This window comes from Hemibagrus wyckioides, linkage group LG03, assembly GCF_019097595.1.
Source record: "Hemibagrus wyckioides isolate EC202008001 linkage group LG03, SWU_Hwy_1.0, whole genome shotgun sequence".
Lineage (NCBI taxonomy): Eukaryota > Metazoa > Chordata > Actinopteri > Siluriformes > Bagridae > Hemibagrus > Hemibagrus wyckioides.
In genome coordinates, this window is record NC_080712.1 from 17,517,130 (window position 1) to 17,540,475 (window position 23,346).

The window sequence follows — 23,346 nt, forward strand, 5'->3', positions numbered from 1 at the left end:
GCACAAGGTGCATCTCGGATATTGACACCCCTCCCCCCACCCACCCCCACCATATAAACGAATTATCTCTGCCTCTCTCTTATAATAATAATAATAATAATAATAATAATAATAATAATAATAATAGGTACTGATCAAATCTATTATCACCTTGCTGATTACATGTCATCCCCACACTGGTTGCAGAAGTCAAGAAGTGAGATTTATCACATTTTCTGCCTAATTGTGTCTGACAGAAGAGATCTGATCTCATCAGGAACACTAACGGTCAGACTAACCTGAGACAGGGCGCCGTGAGAGAAAGGGGAAAACATGCATAATCTTGCGACATCAGTGCCATATTTCTGCCCTGGGAAAGTTTCAATATCTTTACTATGCTAAGTCTACTACAGTATGATCAGTTGCAATTAGTTTTTCTTCCATTTAACACGGGAAGTAAGTAATACACTAAAGTTGAGCGGAGGCGAAAAGCAGGGGTCTTGCGGGGAAATAAAAGCAGCTTTAGGGGAAATGTGTAGTGGAGTGTGAAATTACAGCCCATGGTGTTACATATTGTACCAGAAGCTCCCTCCAAAAACACTAACAAAAAGAAGAATCGTCCGCAAATTTAGCCGCAAGGCACAACACAACATGGCCTCCTGTTCTTTTAGCCCAATCCATATCGGCCACAAAGCACACAGAGGCTAAATGAAATGCCTTTTTCTCCAACAGTCACCTACAGTTCAGTCATTTCTTACTTATCATTAAATGGATAGACTACTGCAGTCACAAGTGATAAATATGTAGGCTATATATTTTTCTGTAATGCTACAGTTATATTACATTTTTCATGTCGCTACGTGTTTAACGTGAATATAGCTATCACAATAACATGTCACACGAATAATATAATGGATCTACCACTACTACTACTACTACTACTACTACTACTACTACTAATAATAATAATAATAATGATAAACATTATTATTATTATTATTATTATTATTATTATTATTATTATTATTATTAGATTAATAATAATAAGACAAACAAAAACGCTGGTTTCACAAAAAACATTTTGCTAAAACAACTGACAGATCAGTCGTGCTTATTACAAATTGTTTAACAGCATTTAATTTATTTTTATTAGCAATGAGAAAATATTTTAGATTATTATAACTTTTTACATAGTCGGGTATAAATAGCTCTCAAACCCTAATAACTTCGCAACATGCTTTATTGCTGTACTGCTGTGAGTAAATGTGCTCAAGAAGAGTGAGTGAATTCCTATGACAAAACGTTAAAGTGACAGTTAAATTTCGTTGCCTACAATTATTCATTCGTATAAAATTATTATTATTATTATTATTATTATTATTATTATTATTATTAATAATAATAATAATAATAATAATAATAATAAAGAGTATGTTTATAGTGCAATAGAGTACAGTATAAGAACAAATGTATAGTATAGGCCTCTCCACAAAACAAAAAATAAAATGGTAAAATAACTAGAGATATAAATGGACTTGAAATTCTTCTATTCTTATGTTAATAACTCACAATATAATGAATGAATAAGCAGTATCAACAACATATTTGGGTCTTTGAAAAAGGTTGTATTATATGTATGTTGTTGCTGGCACGGTCATTAAAATAATTTAGTAGAATTTCAACCAGAAATAAAGCTGGCACAGCGCTACAGAAAGTATTTCCTGGAAGTTTAAAACTCTAGCCCGCCACTATCAGGCTTGCCATGTGCGGCTTTTTAACAACATAAGCGACCTACCTAAAAAACCCATACCACACAGCGCCATCTACAGAGCTGTGTCCAAAATAACACCCTACACGAAGCCCTCAAAAACTATCTACACATCACATATCAAGCACTGGGGAACCAACATTGTCAACTAATAGAGGTAAAGACAACACAAATAATAACAAAGACACCTGAAACGTGAAATCAGGTCAAATTCGTTAGTCGAGAATTTATTTGTCTGCTTTGTAAAAGGCAAAAGGATTTGCTTATCATTCATGTAAATATCTGAATGGAAAAATCAGAATCCACTCCATGACCGGGGGCCAAACAAAAACTAAACCTGACGTTAGCTTTGGTCATTAAAGAAACTGAAATGATGTTAGAGCAATGCTAAAGCAGAGTGAATATCACAGTATTGTGATTCGGCCTTTAGCACAGTTAATTTCCTAAGATAATAATTTTTCATGCACGTGGGAATCATCAGCGACGCGAACGGATTTTGTTGTACGAAATGTTTAAAACAAAATCACAGCAATTGGACTTGCTGCTATTATCATTTCCTCTTCCTTATCTTTTAATTTCCTCGATTTCCCAACCCGAAGTCACTCATTTTCCTGTTTGCATCCCTCCCTTTCCCGAAGTGTCAGACGGAGAGACCTCCTCATTTGGGCTTCGGCTTTTTTGCGTTGGCGAATCACAAAGTGTTGGAATCTATTGCCTTTGTCTGACAAGTCATCCATCTCTATGCGAGGGGGGATATGGGGAGGAGGAGGAGGAGAAGGTGGAGGAGGAGGAAGGTGGGGGGTGCGGTGGACTGCAGCTTTTAGAAACACACACACACCGGGAAGAGGGCTTTCATTCTCAGCCCAAAGCTTCTAACAGGCACATCCCATTCTTACAGAGAGGGGGACCGCTAGAGACACTCGCAGTGTCCATGTTTTTCCGTGTCATCCCCGCACATAGCCTGCGTGACTCGTAACACCAGAAACGCGTTGCTGATATATCGAAGGGAATTTTTTTTACACTGCTGTACGTTGAGGAACGGACACTTGGACGCGACGCAAAGCAAATTGGCAGCGCCTCTAAAAAAACGTTCCTCTAAAATATGTGGCCAACAAGCATCCACTGAACGACCAGTTACGCGCAAATTGCTGCGAAAAGATTTTTTGTTCGCTTTTTAAGACAAGTGACGGACATGATCTGCAATCCAAACTCGTTTTACCCCTGAAGGAACTGAAGCGAGAATAACTTGAAGAAGTTCTCCAGCGAGCCGCCGGCTCTGAAGCTCTAAACGGACAGCAGCAGTTTTCTAACCCGCATTGAAAGCTGCATAATCGAGGCGAGACGGCGACCTCAGTCGATTATCTCTCCTTCCTTTGCTATCCCATGGATATTCACTGCAAGGCAGACCCATTCACGGCGATGCACCGTAAGTATAAGATTTGTTTTTGCTATTTCTTCCAAATTTCCTTACTTCGTAAAGAAAAAAAAGAGAGAAGAAAATAGAAAGCTTCCTGCTATGTATTGTATGTAGTGCAAGAACTTGCAAGACACATGCAAGCTTCAGTATGCGTCTGTCATCAAATTATTTATTAATGACAAAATTGAGTAATATGTGCATAAGTTAAAGTATATGGAAAATAACAAAAAATAATAATTACTTATACAATTAATAAACAGTCCTACCGTAAATCGCAAAATATTTCTAGAGATAATCTGCCATATTGGCGCTTATGTTATCCCATATTGAGTAGCAGTAGATGAAGTTGGACAAAAAGTCGATGAAATTCCACACAATAAAATAGCTTGTATTAATTAGACCCAGCAACAATTACTGTTTAACTTGTTCAGCATTTAGCTGGCTTTGTAAGGTATAATGTAAACCAAAAAAATTAGGCCTACGGTTTACAGCAATAAGCATATTAAACGTGATGACTTAAAATGGCTAAAATGAAAAATATGCTGCTACATGCCGTATAAACGGAATAGCATTTTTATTTGGATATTTCTAAGATTATTAAATGTCAGGGGAAATGGTATTTATATTAGTAAAATGCTATGTTTTTTTCTAATTACGTGGAGAAGTGAAAATGTAAGAAATGGCTAGAAAAATGCAAGAAATTAGTAAAATAAAGATAGCAGAAATTCCTTTAACTAATAATGTTAATAACAGACATACGCTCAATAAAAGAGTAAAGTTGCTATTATCGGTAGTTATTATTATTATTATTATTATTTTATTTTGAATACGAACGCCCAATTTAAATAATTAATTCTTGTTTTGCAGTTGCTTTTCTGTGGTTGTAATATGAGTTATCAAAGATCTTTTTAATTATTTACAATAATTGTGCAAGGAAAATTAAACAGCCTGAAACGTAATCTATGCGACATGTGTTTGGCTGCAATGGAATAGTAGAGGAAAATACTACCTAACTCGCTGTTGGGTTATGCAGAGAGTAGCAAATATCTTTATCAGTTTTGTGCGATCTGGAGAAAGGACAACAATGTTGTAAGGTCATTTTGCTATGGATTCCTGTATTTAGCGATTATATATTCTAACATAGAAATAAGGTACCAATGCACTGAGACCACGAACATCACAACAATCGCCTATAATAATAATAATAATAATAATAATAATAATAATAATAATGATCATAATAATAATAATAATAATAATAATAATAATAATAATAATAATATTTGGGGCAAACGAGAGTTGAGTACAAATACAACATATGATGTCAACTATCTAAGAATATTTTTGTCAGTTAATCTGTGGGATTTACATCCATCTAAAATAAGGAATAGACTGAAATTGTTTAAGCACGAATTATTTCAATTGGTCAATAATACTGGACTGGTTTGTTCTGATTATCTCACCGTGAGTATGTGGACATGAAGATAATTTTGACTAGCATTTTAAGTATGCTGCACGAATTGTTTATAGGTTCTGATTTGTCTGTATATGTGAGCGCGTGCGGATGTGTGTGTAAAGAGGCAGAGAGAGAGAGAGAGAGATGTAGAGAGTAAAGTGAGAGTGACTGTGTAGGCTACAATGCAGCGTGTCTTCTATATGTATGTAATGTTACGCTGTTGTGTGTGTGTGCTGTTGTCTCCCACATAGGGCATGGGGGTGTGAACCAGCTCGGAGGGGTGTTTGTGAACGGCAGACCCCTACCTGACGTGGTTCGGCAGAGGATCGTGGAGCTGGCACACCAAGGGGTCAGGCCGTGTGACATCTCTAGACAGCTCCGGGTCAGCCATGGCTGTGTCAGCAAAATTCTCGGCAGGTAGGGCAAAAATAAGAAGTCCCACTGAAATCAAACCTTCAGGGCGCCATTGAGTTATTATGCCATTTCTGTCAGACACCTAGGCCTGTTCCTCAGTCTCTTTTTAAGACAAAATTTGAGGAGGCTGAGAAGTGCCCAGTCAAACATAATCCCAGCAACAACTACCGGATGTGTAATAAACAGTAACGAGTTTATTATTTCTTTACGTTGCTCCCCCTTGGTCAGATTATTTTGCTTTGATTGATAGCTAGTGCACTCGGGAGAGGATAATAAAATGTTTACTGGGAACGTTTTACATATGTATCTTTGAATTTTCTGAAATATTTTTTTTCAGCTATCAAAAGGATTTCACGAGGTATTTTGTTTTATACACTTGGAATGTTCGATACGATATGAAATATGAGTTATATATCCTGTTACCTTTGGCTGCATGGTATATCACCTTTAATGATGAAAAACCTTTTAATAATAATAATAATAAAATAATAGTAATAATAATAATAATAATAATAATAATAATAAACTTAGAATAACGTAAAATGTTCAAAGGCTGAAGTCATAAAAAAGCTTATTAGTACACTACAAATGTACTTTCGTAAATTATTGCTCCAAATGACTGGTAACACAAATGATTCAGACCATTTCCAGGGAATCATCACAAGCATTTTGATATAGTATACTTAATATGATATACAAAAATATATAATAATGATATATAATATGATACAAAAAACTTATAATAAGGCTATTGTAGGCGACTAATAGGTAAGCCGCGCGACTAAGAGTATTAGACATCTTATATTTTAACGACTAATTCCCCCTTCTTGTCTTGCAGATACTACGAAACTGGCAGTATTAAACCTGGAGTTATCGGCGGTTCCAAACCAAAAGTGGCCACTCCAAAAGTTGTGGATAAAATTGCAGAGTATAAGCGGCAGAACCCCACCATGTTCGCCTGGGAGATCAGAGACCGACTTCTTGCCGAAGGCGTCTGTGACAACGACACGGTTCCAAGCGTATCCTCCATCAACAGGTAAAAAAATAATTATACTTATATATATATATATATATATATATAACCAGCTTAATGCAGCTTGCTGAAAAAGCCGTAATTACTCATAATTACGCATTACATTTTAGAAATCTTCTCTCATCTATAACGCACAGTGATTAGCACCGTAATATCATAACTGCATTAACAAGGTCAAGTTTTCTTGCCAAACAAATTTGTATTGAAGCGTTGGAGCAGGAACAGCAGGGCAACATAGACGAAACTATTAGTCTACAGATTAACAGGTGTAAAAGTTTAGCAGCTACACAAACGTAGTCGTGGACACGGGCCTGGAAAAGTAATCACTCCGTTAAGAAAGATTCATCAGTAGTGAGTTGTTCATGATGGTCTCAGGCATGCAATTCAACGGCAGATCTGTGGTCCACAACGGCAAAGTCACATCTGTCCCGCTTAAACCCAAATCAATAACCTGTAAAAAGATCCAGTGGCGTCGGGAAACACACGGCCCCCTCGCTCAATACCGCATTACTGCTACAGGATCGCCTCCTTATTTCAGCAGGTTAGGAAATCTAGCAGTAACCTAGAGTGCGCCCAATATATATATATATATATATATATATATATATATATATATATATATATATATATATATATATGTCTGTGTGTGTGTGTGTGTGTGTGTGTGTGTGATTAATTTGTTGCATTTTTGTGCAATAAATAGTACACCCACAGCCTCATTATTTTTAGTGCGACAAATTAGTTTTAATTATTAAAGATGACGTCGTATGTGTTTAATCTTTTTCATTTAGATTATTAATATTTTATTTGTACAGTAGAAGGAAGGAAGGGAGGAATAAATAAACAAATAAATAAATAAGTAAGTAAGTAAGTAAGTAAGTAGGGAAAAAGGCGGAAATACCAGCCACCGGCGTTTTGCGCATGAATATTAATCTCGCCGCGAAACTAGCAGCAGCGTTAACCACTCGCTACTTATTCACTTTTTGCTCATTAAAACACAAAGGGCTAGAGAAAAAGTATCCCGAGTGAGCTGGGGAAAAAGCAGAAGTGTGTGGAAAGGCCTTGCTGCGAGCGCTAGTGCTGAACTTTGGTTAGGAGGCACTGTTCCAGAGAGGCGGCCAGCAGCATTACACTTTAATGAGCTGCACAGAGAGCATGGACCGAGCCGCACTGGATACTGCCGAGGAAAAAATGTATGAGTGCAAGAGAGACTGAAAAAAAAAATAATTTCATGCACCGTGACCTCTTAAAAGGGGAGATTTGAACTGTTCTTCACCCGGATGTGGTAAACTCTGAATTTGCATTAATGAATGACATCAAAAGAAGAACCATTTGTTTGTCTGGCTTTGAAAACGTTAACGATGGTTAACCAAATTTAATTAAATCTATCAATAATTTTGGTATATGACTATCCTACTATATTAGATCAAAAATGAACAAATAAAACTGATGGGTTTATTTTCCTATTTTTGTCACTGCTTCTTTAGTAATCAAAAATGTGATATATCCAGTGTAAAGCAATAAGCTGTACTGAAATTTTTTTTTGCAAATAATTACCACTGGACAAAACTTTGACATCAGACTTAATACTGCAAAGTTCAAAGTGATCCTGTCTTTATTTAAATGAAATGTTCATGTCCAATACTTCTACACGATTGACCTTAAACGAATAATTTCTACTAAACTTTCAAACAGGTGTCACTGTAGTGTGTCTGCATGTTCTGTAGTGTGAAACATGTTCGTCTCCAGAGTCGGGACATGACAGTTAACCCTCATGTTTTGAGTGGTTAGGTACTTGACCTCTGCTCCGTTGACATTAGAAGATGGCCGAGCTTTAAGCACAATTTCTCTGCATGAATTATTAAAGATTAGGCACATACTGGATGGACGCAGCGTCCGCCATGCAACCTAGACGCACCCTGATCCTAAGTGTCTTTCAGTTGTATTGATTGATATTTTCATATTTCTACAGGGAATTTCCAGCACCATGGCATGCCATTAATTCACTTTCTCAGATTGCTTATTCAATAGTAGGAACATAGATTCGAAATAAAGGCCTTGAATTTATATAGCTTGTTGAAGTCATGAGGTCAAATCATTGTTATGGTCAGATGTTAAAATTGAAATAAAATATAGATAGGTTTTTTTTTTTCTTGTTTTCACAACATGCTTGTTGATTTTGTCATTCTTGACAAAGGATAGACCACTGGTTAAGGCATCTTGAACAAATATATCAGAAGATAAATTATGCAAGTCACATAAATAAGAACTAAGAAAAAAATTGTACTCAGGGTAAGATTTTGTCTGTGGGAATAATAGTATTGCCTTGGCACATAAACATAAAATATGGCATTATGTATCAGATGAATTTGTTTTTATTCTGAATTTCCTATAAAATTAAATCTCATATATAATATCTGATTGCAAATCCCTGTATATATTTAGGGTTATAATGTGAAAACAAATAATATAAATGTGTGTGCAACACGGGATGGCAGCGCATGCTCTCAAAAGTGTGTGGCCCAGATTAAAGGCGTCAAATGTTGCAGTAGGCTTTTGTGAGGCAATGAGACACTATTGCTTTCCTGTCACATATAATTTATAGCCTACCATTTGCATCTATTCCCATCTACTATTAATTCACAACTTTTCTTTTTATCTCAAAGTCCCAATCAATAAGGCCTTATCCGCACTGCAATTCTAGATATTTGTGAATAATGTGAGAAAGTCTGATCAGGCAAGTCAGTAATGTCAGCCTACAAGCAATCTTGACTTCTTTAAAGGACCGGTTAAGCGATGGAGGGAGGATGACAGACAGAGGAACATAGATAGAGAGAGAAAGAGAGTGGGAGACAGATAGAGACAGCGAGACATTATTGAAGTTGAGGCCAGGTCAAGGCAGTGAAGCCCATCATTGAGGTGAATTGATGTGATTTCATGCTTTGTTTGCAAGATCATTCAGACCAAAGTGCAATGAAGACCTTCCCCCATATCACACCTTTGAGCTAGCAGGACTTTATCATATTTCTAAAACTGGGATCCTGTTTGATTGAATCTAGGCTCTCTAGGGTAGCCCCGACTCATCCTTAAATATTGACTTCATGACTGGCCCTAATGCCTTCAGATTGGTTGTTTGTGACAGAATCAGCTATCCTTATGGGAAGAGCTCAAGACAACACAAGAATTTTACCTGGTTGATCCTGGTTGATAACAGTCTTTATATAAAAATGAGTTTTGATGAGCACAATTGCTACATTTGTTAGAATATTAAGCAGATTCTATTTGCTTTAATAGGATAATAAGGACCAAAGTTCAGCAGCCCTTCCATCCTTCTCCAGACGGGACAGGAACTACCCTCACCTCAGCAGGACACACTATAGGTAAGATAGCTACTTAGCTTTTACAATATTATAGGAAGCATACTTTTTTTTGTTAAAAATTGCCCTTATGTTAAAAAATGGTTTCCTAGTGTTAAGCTTTATTCTGTGTTTTTTCCAGTGCCTAGCACAGCCTCCCCACCTGTATCAAGTGCTTCGAATGACCCGGTAGGCTCCTACTCCATCAACGGCATCCTTGGAATCCCTCGCTCCAACGGCGAAAAGAGAAAACGTGATGATGGTAAGAGACTGGATTATATTCTATTGCTTCTACTAAAACCAAAAAAACTTTTCTGGGCTTTTTGCTTTTGCTATGACTGGCCGCAATTTTAAAAACATATGCGGCAAGAACAGAAGGCGGTTATTTGATAGCACTTTAAAAAGCAGGCAGTAAAAGTGCAGATTGGACTGTGCCATTTAGCTGTTTGTGGAACTGAAGGTACCTTTTGCTATGTGAATGATGTGGTATGTCAGCGCCACCTAGAAAGTACACATATATTATGAGGCACTACGATTTCATAAGCACTCTGACAAGATAGTGCATAAGTAGTGTGCTGAGGAAATAACACATATACAGAACATGTGCACTCATCACCTTTTAACTGAATGAGTTGAAAGCAGTCGCTATAATAAAACAATAATGTATATATGCATTTTGCTAATAGTCTTTGGATTTCTAAGAATAACAATGAACAAAAAATTTTTTCACTAAGGATGTCTGTATTCGATGCATAAATGGACAACTGTAGTCAAACTACAGTCAACAAAACAAGTTACACAAATAAGGAACATGACCTGTACTAACATTTTCTCTCCTTTGAAAATGAGAGGGCACACACTGCTTAAGGCCTAATGGCTCATCGGCTCTCTAAAAAAAAAAAAAAAAGCTTTTGAAGGCTAGTGAATAAAGATCAGTGTGGTTCTGCGCCAAACAAGCACACAGACGCAGGAGTAGTTTAAGGGAGGGAGGGGGAAGTGGTTGGAAATGATCTCTTAAAACATTTATCAAAGCAGGCCTACTTGCTTCTTTTATGTTTCCATCTCTTTAGTTCTCTGGAGTGGCAACCACTTGGATGGGAGGAAAATAGGATATTGTAAGTTCTGTTAGCCCACCTTTTCTTTGCTTGCTCAATCATGGGCCACTCGACTCTGATCAAGTGGCCATGTGAGGGTGTGTGTATGTGTGTCTGGAGTCCCAGCTGAAGACAGAGCACAGATATGCCTAATGATATCTTTATGGAGAGCAGTTGGGATCGTATATATAAAGTCTGTGAAAACATGTCTGTTACAAATCACATTTGCTACACGGCTTGCTGAAGCTGTAGTGAGTTTTTTTTTTTCCACTGCTGCAAGGATGGATTGAGAGTGACTAGATTATCATATGAATGTTTAAATTGCAAGTGGTGATAGTTTGATTACATTTTGCTTAATTTTAGTGTCAAATGGAGTAGGGGGTGGGGGCAGGGTTAGGGTAATTGCTATGTAGAGCATTTGGCAATTTATAGTTTTCTTTGCTTAAATAATACTATATTCAATAATGGACATTCTATTACAACTACCACACAAGGAGTGAAGTAAATAATAACAGCGAGATTGATATTATATATATTTTTTGGATTAGTTCATTTTAGACTAATTCAAGTGTATTGAGATACGTTGCACTGAACACGTTATGGTGAGAGTGTAATATAGACCTCTTAGCTGTATTTTTTTTTTTTATTCTGTGCCAATTGTCCAGAAAGCTGTGAGTTATTTAAACTTAGCCCTTATTTCACACAGGGACATCAGGGAGGCTGCTCGACAGTCTGCGCTTGGTTTCAATTTCATAGCAGCACAGCAGCCTTGGGCTACCTGAGCCATATTTGGCTGAGTGCCGCAAGTCTCGCCTTCATTAGATGATGACATAACTGAAAATATGTTAATCTGATTTTGGGAGGATGGGGTAGTACAGCACGTTTTATGAAGCCCAAATGTAATAGGAACAAAAACTGGCTGATTTTGCAGAAAAAGTTTGTGCTTCGGGTTTTCTTTTAATAGTGCTGAAATTATGGTCATTTTACTGAGCATCAGGCCATTGCACTTGTTTTCAGATATAGATGCCAGTTTGCACTGCCCTTAAAAAAAAGCCTCCATTACAAGGGGATTGTGGAGATAATGTAGTGTGACATGCTTTATGTACACCAGGTTTTCATAAGGGGGATTTCAGGGACATAGGTGTCATAAGAGTCATTAATCTGCCATTTTCATGTGTTATTGCAAATTAGAAGTAGCATGTTAGATTCGCTAGCTATGGGTGATGTTAAGCATGGTGCAGAGGGGAAAAGGAAGGAGGGGGGGGTAACTCTGTGGATTAGCTCTTTGGTGGCAATAGCTCCTTGCACGTTGAACATAGTGACATTTAAGAGAATTTGCAATTCTGCCGAGAAAAGCTATTAATTCACAAATTAACATCCCAGTTTCTCTATCACGGATGCACAAGCTATTGAAAAGACAAAAGGAATAGCCTAAAGGGGAAGAGGGAGAGAGCTGCAGCCCTATCTTTGTAAAGATTGGTTTATATGTCTGCAAGCAGTGATACCAATTACACCAGCACACTGAGAATGCGCCTCAACCATATTGCTGCCTATGCAGGCCCCTCAATCCGTTGCTAAATTTATTTGTGTATCTCATTATGGAAAATAGAATGCCTGTCGTGCCAAATGCATTAATAGCAAAAGGGGGGAATTAAGTCTGTTCAGGCTTTTTCACTCATTCATTAATACCTCTATACCAGATATGACAAATGAGTGCACTAAGTTAATTACCAGCATGTAGTGTTCAGGAATGTATTGATATTATTATATGTTCCACCCACCCAAAGCAGTGGTTAGTTGATTGTGACCTTGTTATGCCTGATACGGAGGTTGGTATGACCCAAGCTGTCCTTCTGTCTTTTCCTTCAATATAAAAGCAGACTGGTAAACACAAGATGGTTAGGGAGTTTAAATGTTTGATGCTCCTTGTAATAAATTACCAACCAAAAAAATAGAAGTGAATGTTGAAGTTGTTGTGGGAGTGGACGAGCATGTGGGCCTATGAGAGAGAAATTAAAGTCGGGTGATTTAAAAGGCAAAGCAGTTTATTTATGTGACAAGATAAAGAGATTACATCCGCAAAGCCAATGCCATCATGGTCAAAGCATGCGAAAGCTTCACCACTTCTCTTTGTAGCTCATTTGTTCATTTGACAAGGACTGCTTTGAGAGTGAACGGCCCCAGCACACCTCAAATCCCCATGCTAAAATAGTTTGGCCTGCAGCTAGAATGCTTCAGCCTGTGCTTCTATTTCATGGCTTGTAAGATTCTATTGTGTCCATATGGATTCTACTCTAAAAAAAGGAATAGAAATGAAATACATCCAAACCAAGAAATGGATTGGCCTCTGTCTAGATCGAAAAAGAACATCCCACCGATCTCATCCCGATGATGGCCTCTGTATGAAAGAGAAAGCCCAGATTTGAGCGAGGCTGTAGAGCGTAACCATGAGAGAAGAAGGTGTCAGGGCTCCTTATCAAAGGACACAAAAGGTCTATGCCCTGCTCTGCTGATACATCTGCATTCAAGCAGACCGGCTCTGTCGTCTGCTGCCGGCCTGCTCACAAAATGACACCTCACAAATCTGCAGCATGGAAACATCTAAGGACAGGCTGGTTCGCTTGAAGAGGAATCATGTCAGAGAAAAGTCAATTATGGGCACTGATGCTGAGAATTAATGGTGCGCTGCATTACTCAGGTTTTAAAAGGAGCAAGAGTGGGGGAAAGAGAGCAAGCGGGAGAGTGAGTGAGAGGTTAAGAGAGAGGAAGATGCGTTTATTAATTGTGTTCCAGAACGTTGCGTCACATGAATGCGATGTGCTAAATGATGGCCTGGGTGTGAGTACAGTAGAAGATGTGTGATATGGGTGACAGGAGCAACCCACTCTGACAATAAGGGGGAGGAGGGGTAGACAGAGAGAGAGAGAAGACTCTCATTCCTCAGCCCACTGCCAGCCTGCTCAGCACAGCTAAATTGAATTAATAAAGCTTTTAAACATGCCGCAACATAACAGGAAATTAACAGCCCCGCTTGTGCTGCTGCTGCCACAACCAGCAGAAGCAGCAACATCTCTCTCTCTCACTCTCTCTCTCCTTCTCTCCTTTTCTTGTCTCTTATGATACAGTTATTTGCCGTGCAGCCTTTCCGCTTCATGGCCTTCATAAATAGGGGATTTTTTTCTCAAACTAAGTACAGCTGACATGGAAGGTGTGTTTGCCCCTTTGCTCAATTCCTTTCTCCTTCTCTTTCTCCTACTCCCTGGCATTATGTGCTTTTAGGTTTGTTCCCTCTAAAATTGATTTTTTTTTACGTGCAGGATATGTTTGGTTCAAACAGTTACACTTTTGCAGGAATCAAAATGATCTGAATCTGCAACCGTCATTCTGTCGTTTAACATAGCAATCGTAATGAACAAATCAGCCATGTCACCTCGGCTGGAAATAGAAAATAGAAAGCACTAAGTAAAAACGGGCAAACGATATTGTCAGTAATTCAAGGCCAAGAACAAACCTACTTTATGTTCCAAAAAGTCTCTTCCTCTCTGTCTGTCTCAAGCATGATGTTATCTGAAGTAAGCAGCAGATGAAAGCAAAAGGCACAATATCCCTCTGTTTACAGGATGTCACACTTGCCCTGGCTGCTCTATCTATCCATTTACCTACAAAAGCAAAAAATAAAAACATTAATTGGCAAACAATTTGAGCTACTGCTGTAACTGGTAGCCTTAAGGAATATTTTTAATATTTTTAATAAACTAAACTAAAATAAAATAAAATAAAAAATATTTAGAGCTTGTATTTTTGGTCTCACTATGTCAACTCTGAAATAAAAAAAAATGGAAAATTGAAGTACATTTTTTAATGCTAGCATTTAAAACATTTTAACATGCCTGTTGTCATTTTTTGTCTAGCTTAAGGAAAACCTAGATCTCTTATACTCTAATTTTATCTGAATGAGGCCCTGAGGAGGAGGAAGCCCAGGAGAGTAGTGTTTTATGGACTCTAGTTATCTGATCTGACAGAGCCGCAGTCCCATAGCACCAGAGTGCTAATGTAAGACCATGTCAAAACAAAAAAAAGTGTCCAAATGTGATCAATGTGGAACAACCACAGGGTAATCAGCAAACAACTGACACAGGGAAACAACACAATGGATTCTTCACCATGTCCTGTGCAGTTCCTTAGAGGTCAAAATTTGCACCCATTATTACATACTTTATTCTTTATATGTTAAGGCAGAAGGAGAACACTGAATCAATAACATGTAAGAACACAAATAGCTGACGTAACCTTGGTGTAGCTCAGATCTCCTCTAAATATTGTAATGTAGAGCAGCCCAGCCCCCCACAGCTCAAGCAGCAGTAATGTCCCCTGTGTCCAGCAGCAGCACTGCACGTTTTGGGCTTTTGAGTATGGGAAGCATGCTTTACCACAGTGAATGACACACGCTTGCTTATTGATCGCATTTTGCACTTAGCCTAGCTGATAGAAAGTAATTAATGACTCTATTTTCTTCTGTACCAAAGAGAACAATTGAGTTTTATACAGCAACAACACACGGTCATATGAAAAGGCCCCCAAGGGAGAGGTCCATAAGAAATGCTTGACCTCAAATATGGAATGATTCAAATAATGGCAGGAAAAAAAGCAATATGAAAACCATACATGCCACAAGAGGGATTAATAGGAGGGAGAAATATATTGCCTCATTCTAGATGCTACTTCACACAGAGAATCTCTCTCTCTCTCTCTCTCTCTCTCTCTCTCTCTCACACACACACACACACACACACACGCACACAGAAGAGAGCTCTCTATCACAGCTCTCTATGGATCCATTTCTCTCTGAAAGTCAGGTTCATCCTATGGCTTCAGCCATTGAAAAAAGGTCAAGCTGCCGGGTAGAATGGCAATAACACCTCTGAAATGGTACTATCAGTGGAACATGATTGATCAATTGAATTCCATAGCACAGAAAAATGTGGGATTAAGTAGAGTATTATACGCACAATGAGTTGAGGCATGATGTTCATTTCAAGTTCATTTCGCCTCCCTCTTGCCACCAGATCAGGCAATCAATAGGAGCCTTGCATATCATATATCACCACACTCACGCCGAGGAGAGAACATAATCTGCTGCAAATTTAGAATGACAGATTTGTAAGGGAGCTAAAGTCAGAGGCTGGGAGCTTGGGTGGCTACTGGCATGGCAGGCAGATTAGCTGGAGATTTTCAGAAACAAAACAAAGTGGTGGGAAAGCCAGTAAGGTACTTTTAGTAAGGTGATAAGGTCAGAAGCCAAAGGGAAACTGGCCATTTGTTTATAGACAGTGTATCTAAAAGAAATGCATAAGCTAGAAGTCAAGCAGTGTAATTGTATTCAGGCTGTAGCTGGCCTCCCATTTTTTTCCAGGGAAAAGCAATCTGAAAGTGAAAGCAGCATTACATTCTAAAGGAAATTGTGCCTTTAAATAATAGCACTCCATTTCCACCCGTCGTCGAATGAGAACAGTCCCCCTCCACCAGCTTATTGCTACAGCTCATACTAAAACACTTGGTCTTTCCAGCATGTTTTCACTGAAGGTAATCCATCAATTACTGTAGACCTACCACATGATGATGATGGTGCTGATGCTGGACCAGGAAGGGGAGGTGAAGGTGGAAGAGAAGAACAACTCTATCTTTCTCTCCTCCCATTTTTCCTTTCCCTCTCCTTCAATCTTAGACTCTCGTTCCCCTCTTCCCTTCCCCCTTCATGCTGCCTTTCCACAGCTATTAGGATCTGTTTGAGGCCAGTGCTGACTGAATTTGAACTGATATACACCAATCATTCATCCCTGCTCTCACTGCTGGTGCTGAGAGATGCACTAACCTGAGCTGTGAGGAAGGGGGAAGGGGTTGGGGGCCTGCTCCGAGGAGAAATAGGGCCATAATGACTCCTACTAGCATGTGGCCTTGTCTCTCTCTTCTCTCATAGATGGCTCAGATGGCTCTGGCCCAAACAGTGATTCTCAGGGTAGTGTGGAGAGTTTACGAAAGCACCTGAGGGCTGATGCCTTCACTCAGCAGCAGCTGGAGGCTCTGGACCGGGTGTTTGAGCGGCCATCGTACCCCGACGTCTTCCCAACATCAGAGCACATCAAGCCAGAGCAGGTCAGTACCAACAAAGCTAACTGGTAAATATCATGACATCAAACAAAAAATACAGGCAATGCAATGCCTATTTTGTATTAGCTCATAATCTATTATATTTACAAGATCAGCCAATGCTATGCTAGTGAAAGGATCTAAAAGAGAATGCGAAAAATGCAATTTTCATATTTGAAATACTGTTGTCAGCACTATACATATTTAGCAATTACCTAGATATAAATAACAGATCTGATGCTGATATCTTAGGAGCAAATGTTTTCCTGAATCTTTTATTTTATGCCATGATGCATAATGCTGACCAAAATACACATAACTATGTAACAAAATAAAGTAAATAAATCACAACAACAAATACTAGTCCAAGTCCATATAGGTTCCAGTACTGATATCGAGTATGATTACATGAATGATTACATTCTTAATTTCACCAGCTAACTAAGCACAGGGATATAAATTGTTTAAACTGATTTATAACCATTTACCACACAACTGAACACTTTTATAAAACTAGCCCTCATAATTCCATTGCCAAGTAATTTTCTGACAATCCTTTTAGCTGTCTTGTTCACAGCATAAACCTGCACAGGAAAACAGATTCATGTCTACCGTATACAAATACAATTACTTTAATACACTCTTTCATCCAAAACAACCCTAAAATATTGACCAATTTATAAAGACAAAATTTTATACTTTTTTCTCACATTAATTTGTTGTTGTTTTTTTAAAAAAAAAAAAAAACGGCACAGCTTTAAAATAAATAAAACACCAAAAACTAATTTACTGAAAAATACACTAGATATAATTTTGCTGTCTTAAAGATATTTTGATGAAACCTTTCGCTGAAATGTGTTTGAAAAATGTTAATAGTAACATTAATGCCCATGCATAACTTTATGTCTAAAATCATAATTCATTTTTTACATTTAAAATAAGTAGATTTTACTTTTTATTTTCATCCTTTGCTGTGAACCTCAGGGTAAATCTCTCATTTAAATTTGTTTAATACTTTTCATGGTCAATGCATATCATAAGTAATATTTGAATATTACAATATAGGAAAAATGAAGCACTTCTATGAGCTGCAAATTTTGAAAGCTGATACATTTTAAAACATTTTACTCACATTTCTACATAAAATCACAATGTTAATTAATTAATGAATTAACATTACAATATCTCTTGCAAATTCACATTTCAATTGTAATTTCAGTGAAAATTAAACTCATGTGACCTCATTTATAAGCCTCAGTTCATCAAGCCCAAGTACACCCAGATACACAGTTTATGCCTTGCTAAAATAATACAAGGGTCAAATCCTTTTATATCTTTTTTTATAAACAGCCGTCTCAGACTTAACCTTTATTTACTTTCAATAGACTATTAAACAACAAGCGACTATTAATTTTTCCCTTGAAACTCCAAGTGGATGCCTATAAAGCAAATGCTGTGGCCTTAATTGAGTTCATTTTAATTTCTCTCCAATCGTGGTGAATTACACTGGTGATAAATCAGGGGGACAGCCCTCACCCAGAGTACTGGGCCTAATTTGCAGCTAATTACAGAACTGATTTCTATTGGAAGATCAATACCAAAACGAATTGAAAATGACTTGCAGTCTTAAAGAGAACCCAAAAAAGGTATAAAAATAGCAAAGAAAGAGGTTAAGTGTGAGCAAAAAACAGTCCAGAAAAATCCCTTTTAATTCAGAAAAACATTAATCAGACCACATTCCCTTTTATTGGTTTCTTTTTGGCCTTCTTTTTAACTCCTGAAAGGGTGAAGCTATTAGCCAATGTCTGGGGTCTGAAGCAAGGCATTAAAAAGCCATTTTGGAACTGCTGAAGTCAATGGATTCACCCCTCCTACACTTCTGCCAGCCATTTGGTCATCCTTTTCAGATGGCTCTTCAGTTGCCCCACGCCCAACCTGCTCCTATCTGCATGATAAAATGGCCGTTGTGCATCTGAGGCCAGGCCGAATAGAGAGGAACATCCGCCACTGGCCCAGTGAACAGTTGTATCAGACAATTAGAGTTTATCTGGGATAGAGACAGACAAGGCTAGGGTCACGGCATTCCCCTTTGGGACACAGTCCCATTGAGATGCACAGATGCACAACCACATTCACACACACATGCAGAAACACACACCCAGAACACAAGATGAACACAGGAGCCGGAAGTCTCGTTTCATTGTGTGAGAGGTTTGATAAAAGCATTGTGATGTAAAGCTGATCATAAAGAGCATTTTTATAGATGTTTACTGATTCCACGGCTTATATTATGTTGTCATAGCCTAAATAACTAGGCCTATCCTAAAAATTACTGTCCTGACTAAAAAATAAAACCAATAAAATTGTTTAATGATCACACAATGTATATACACAGCTCGCGTATAGATCATTGTATCCAAAAACACAATTCGGCAACTAGAGCATGCATGTATTGTGCTCTCAAAATTATACAAATCTTTTTAATTGCTCTCGCTTACACGTCTATGTGTCATCGTTTCTTATTCCAAAGACAACAATTACAAACGGTTGGTTGTGGCTCTGAAAATGGGGCCACATGTTGGTAATCTAACAAAGCTCTTCCCTTGGCTGGTCATGGGGATGGCTGCAGTCAAGCACAAAGAGGCAGCTGACAGCCCTGCCTTTCAAGCTTCTCCAAATCCTACTCTCAGCCCTGCTCAAAAACCTAATGTATGCACTCACCATGCACATGGCCTCCCACCAAAATACACACACAGGCCTTTACAGTCTCGTTTCCTCTCCATGAGTAAGAGGAAGATACTACAGAATTTCAGTATCACTATATTTCAGATGCTCATTTTATAAAGCTGGTCAGTGGAGCAGTAGGTGGCTTAACTTAGATGTTTCCGGTGCCTTCCCTCGTGGTGCATTTCAATTTTATAATAGTGCAGAAAATGCCAGACTAAATATTGTGACTGGCAGCTCAGTAGCTATAGCAGTTTTACAACTGAACACCTCTGATAAAAATTTACAAAGTGAGCTTTGCTGTACACCTGTTTAAAATATACCCCCATTTGGCAGGCTAACGAATACTCACTACCAGCACTGAACCCCGGACTGGACGAGGTCAAGCCCAGCCTATCCACCAGCGCCAGCTCTGAACTGGGCTCCAGCGTTTCCCAGAGCTACCCAGTAGTGACAGGTAAGATAGCTGGGTTACCTGTCCTATTCTATCTTGCAGAGCTGGTACAAGGGCTTATAGTCATTGTCTGCCTTTTCTGATATGCATTGAGCTGTAAGGTGAGCTTCAGAAGTTGAGCTTGGGCTCTGTGAATCTGGTGTTTCTATCTAAAGTGGTCAGATTAGTGTGACCTGCTCTGACTGACAGTGTGACAGAATACCTCTCACTGCAGACAGGTGATGTTACGCGCATTACAGAGTGGGAATATTCGATTTGATGATTGGAGTGCTGACTGACAGTGTCAAGTACGTCACCATGCAGTAACTGGCATCTACCTTTTCTTTCGGAGGAACAGAAGATGAGAAAAAGAAGCCTTTTTTTGTAACGAAGGCTCTCTTTGGCTTGCGTTAGAGATTCCTGGTTAGGAACAGGGCTCTGTGTTTTGCTCTACAGTGCTGCAACCATCTCTCCCCCATCCTCCTTCTTGTATTCCGGTATGTAATGGGTAATGTCAGGCCGACTAATTGAAATATTGTTTCATTGTAGCTGGTGTTATTAGCTCGGAGAAGGTTAAGTTTACTGATAGCCAACTGTCGTGCTGAGATTAATATGCTGAGCTTTTAATAAAATTCACATAATTATGCAGGAGCCATCAAAGCCGATGAGTTCTGTGTGGGCGTAGGACAGGATGATTGAAAATAGCTGTGCCCCTTCTCAAATGATAGCCGGCCAGGGTTATGTGAAAAGAAAGGGCTTTTTGCGTCTCGGTAATATGTGGGAGGTAGGATTCCCTCCAGAAAGTTGGGCCCCTGGAGAAGAAAGGTGTGTTTTTGTCCTTTGTATGAAAGCAGTCTCGGTCTGGGAAGCACCCTCATGGCAGGTGGCCTTTCTTGCACCTGGGATGTGACTCCGCAGGGGGTCTCAGAGCAGACCACCTTACACTTCACCAAACAAACCCCACCTCATATATGCTTCTTTGTAATTAATGACAAAAGTATATGTTTACAGTCATTGAGTGTTTGGCAATGTTTTTCCTACAGTGAGAAAGAATGACTAGATGCTGCCAGAATTTAAAAACTGTTATGTGTATTCTCCAAAATGATATTGTAGTTATTTTCACCAGTAGGCATAAACATCTTCACTGGAAAGACTTGAGCATTAAGTGTTGGGCATGGTATTTTAAATGACTTTTGGCAGTAATAACTCAATTTATAATGCAGTGCCGAGCAAGTAATGTAGGGTTATATGCAATAACTGGATGTTCTAGCATGTGATAAACTCTGGAAATGGGTATAAGGACTAAGTTAAAAGAGGTGCTAAATTATCCTCAGCATTTACACTGAGAGCCAATTTAGAATAAATGACTCCCTGCCATTGGATAAAGCTGCAGATTATGGCCATTCGCTGCAATGTTTTCCTGAGCTAATTAAAATTCACGCTGTCATTGATCATGTTGATTTTATGTCACGAGATTTGCATAATCTATTAAAGATGAATGATTAATGAACTCTTCATTACAAAACAGAAATTGGAATTTTAAGAGCACAAGACGTAGAAGACACGGCTCCTTTCTGTTTGCTGTTTATCCTATTACTGCAAGGAATTAGCACTGCTGTTGCGTGTCTGTGAAAGGCAAGAAGCCCTGTTAGGTAGCTGAATTAATTCTTTGTAAAGTCAAAGTTTTAGAAACAGTGTGATGTCTGTTTTACACAACAGTTTTAGTAACATGTGAATTAATGTTGTAATGAAAGTACATAGTTCACACAGTGATAATAGTGATAGGTACAAACGCATACCAAATACTTAAATAGGTACAGATAATCCTGATGTGTGCTTAGTCACCGAAAATTTTCACTTCTGAGAACTAAGAAAATCCTTTACATCTAAGTTTAATAAATTAAGTAAAATATACTGCGTTTGTGATATTTTTGTCCTACTTTCTTATCGTTGCCCAAGAGGCTTACCTATATAAGTCATTCTCATTCCAATACTCATGCATTAACAGTAAGGGGAGAAAAAAAAACAAAGGCATGATTTATTCCAAGTTTGGAAAAAAGAATTTGGATGCTTTCCAGATATGACTTGTCTTTTATAAAAGCCGTTTTGCACATACCTCTGGAATGAATAGCCAGTGCACATTCTTAAGCGCCCTCCCTGCAGAGGCATATAATGGAAGTCTTCCTGGTGCCAGTGGGATGGCACTGAATAAATGGGCACCCCTCTGACCCACTGAAAACCTGAGCAGGTGCTGAAGGGATCTCCCTTGTTCAAAATCTCTTCAGAGAGATGGTAGGAGGAGGAGGTGGGGGTGAGGGCTCTGCCTGAAAGCAACACAGCTCCATGTCTGGAGTCTGTTTTTTTTTTTTTGTTTTTTTTATAAAAAAAAAAAAAGAAAAGAAAAAAAAAAGAAAAAAAAAGCATGGGGTAGAGGAAGGAGAAGTTAAAAGAAAAAGCAGCATATGCAGGCTGAGAGAAAGAAAAGGCTGCATTGTGCTGGCCTATGCTGCTGATGAGCTTCGCCTGAAATATATCCGCCAGAGAGCCATTTTTTAAGTGTGGCTTGGTATTCTCCAGTGAGCAGCAAACAACAGGCAGCCAGCTAGGCTCAGGCGCCTCATGTGTGGCCCTGTGACAAACTACCTGTGTCTCAGCTCAGCACAGCCCCGCCAGGCCCTGCTGCCCAAATTAATGCTTATTTCATCCTTACAGTGGCACACTAACCTTTGAGCACACATCTGATAACCAATGACTTTAGCACACATTTGGAAGTCAACTTTAATTGAACTTTCTTTGCTTTCAGTTGATTAAGACCTTTCAATATTATTATTTCTTGTGGGTCTGTGATAAAGTTCTAGATCCTTAACATTGCCCAGCATTCCCGGGATAAGCTCAGGACCCACAGTGACCCTGACCGTGATAAAGCGGTTACTAAAGATGAATAAATGAATGAATTTTAGGAGTTGTTATTGTTGTTTCAAACATGAAGGTGTCCCTGTCATTAAATATAATATATTGAATCCCCCTAAAGGCTCATGTGCAGGTGACTTTGCTGTAAATGCTGTTTTTTTCCCCTTAAAAAAAAAAGAAGAAAGAAAGAAAGAAAGTCAGTCCATGCCCCTCCCATCATGATCTGCACCCATGTGAAACGGTACAATGGAGAGAGACAGACATAGAGAACTCTATAGCTGGAGCTGATGTGATGTGTTTTGCTGAGAGAGAGCCTCAGTGCAGACCTGTGTTTATCTCCCATCTCAGTAATCAGGAGGCTGACAGCCTTCCCTTTTGCAGGCCTCGCTCGTCCACAGGACAATAAGCAACAGCACTTCTGATTAGTTTCAAAGTTCACTGATCTCGAACACTAAGCTTGGGTCAGTGTAGCTCCATGCCCTTGTTTGTCTGCCAACAGGAGAGCACAGTGTATGAAAACAGGAGGTCTAATTCCCCACAAAGCTTTTCTTTCCCTCTTGTTTATTGGCCTCTAAGGTTTTCGTCTTGAAAGTCAAGCTTTATGACCAACATCAC

The 23,346-nt window shown here is 38.7% G+C and overlaps 1 protein-coding gene across 16 annotated transcripts in view; it reads left to right on the plus strand.

The window, feature by feature from the left end:
- pax2a (paired box 2a) overlaps positions 1-23,346 on the plus strand; it is a 32,852-nt gene that overhangs the window by 1,789 nt on the left and 7,717 nt on the right. For 4 of the 16 annotated variants that reach the window (XM_058385989.1, XM_058385993.1, XM_058385997.1 and 1 more), the window contains exons 2-9: positions 2,386-3,173; positions 4,860-5,037; positions 5,873-6,070; positions 9,362-9,447; positions 9,566-9,685; positions 10,494-10,538; positions 16,495-16,670; positions 19,725-19,845. In XM_058385989.1, coding sequence (XP_058241972.1) covers positions 3,131-3,173; positions 4,860-5,037; positions 5,873-6,070; positions 9,362-9,447; positions 9,566-9,685; positions 10,494-10,538; positions 16,495-16,670; positions 19,725-19,845 — 967 coding nt within the window. In that variant the 5' untranslated portion in view covers positions 2,386-3,130. The remainder of the gene's footprint in view (positions 1-2,385; positions 3,174-4,859; positions 5,038-5,872; positions 6,071-9,361; positions 9,448-9,565; positions 9,686-10,493; positions 10,539-16,494; positions 16,671-19,724; positions 19,846-23,346) is intronic. The other 12 variants (XM_058385992.1, XM_058385996.1, XM_058386000.1 and 9 more) reach the window with 4 other exon arrangements.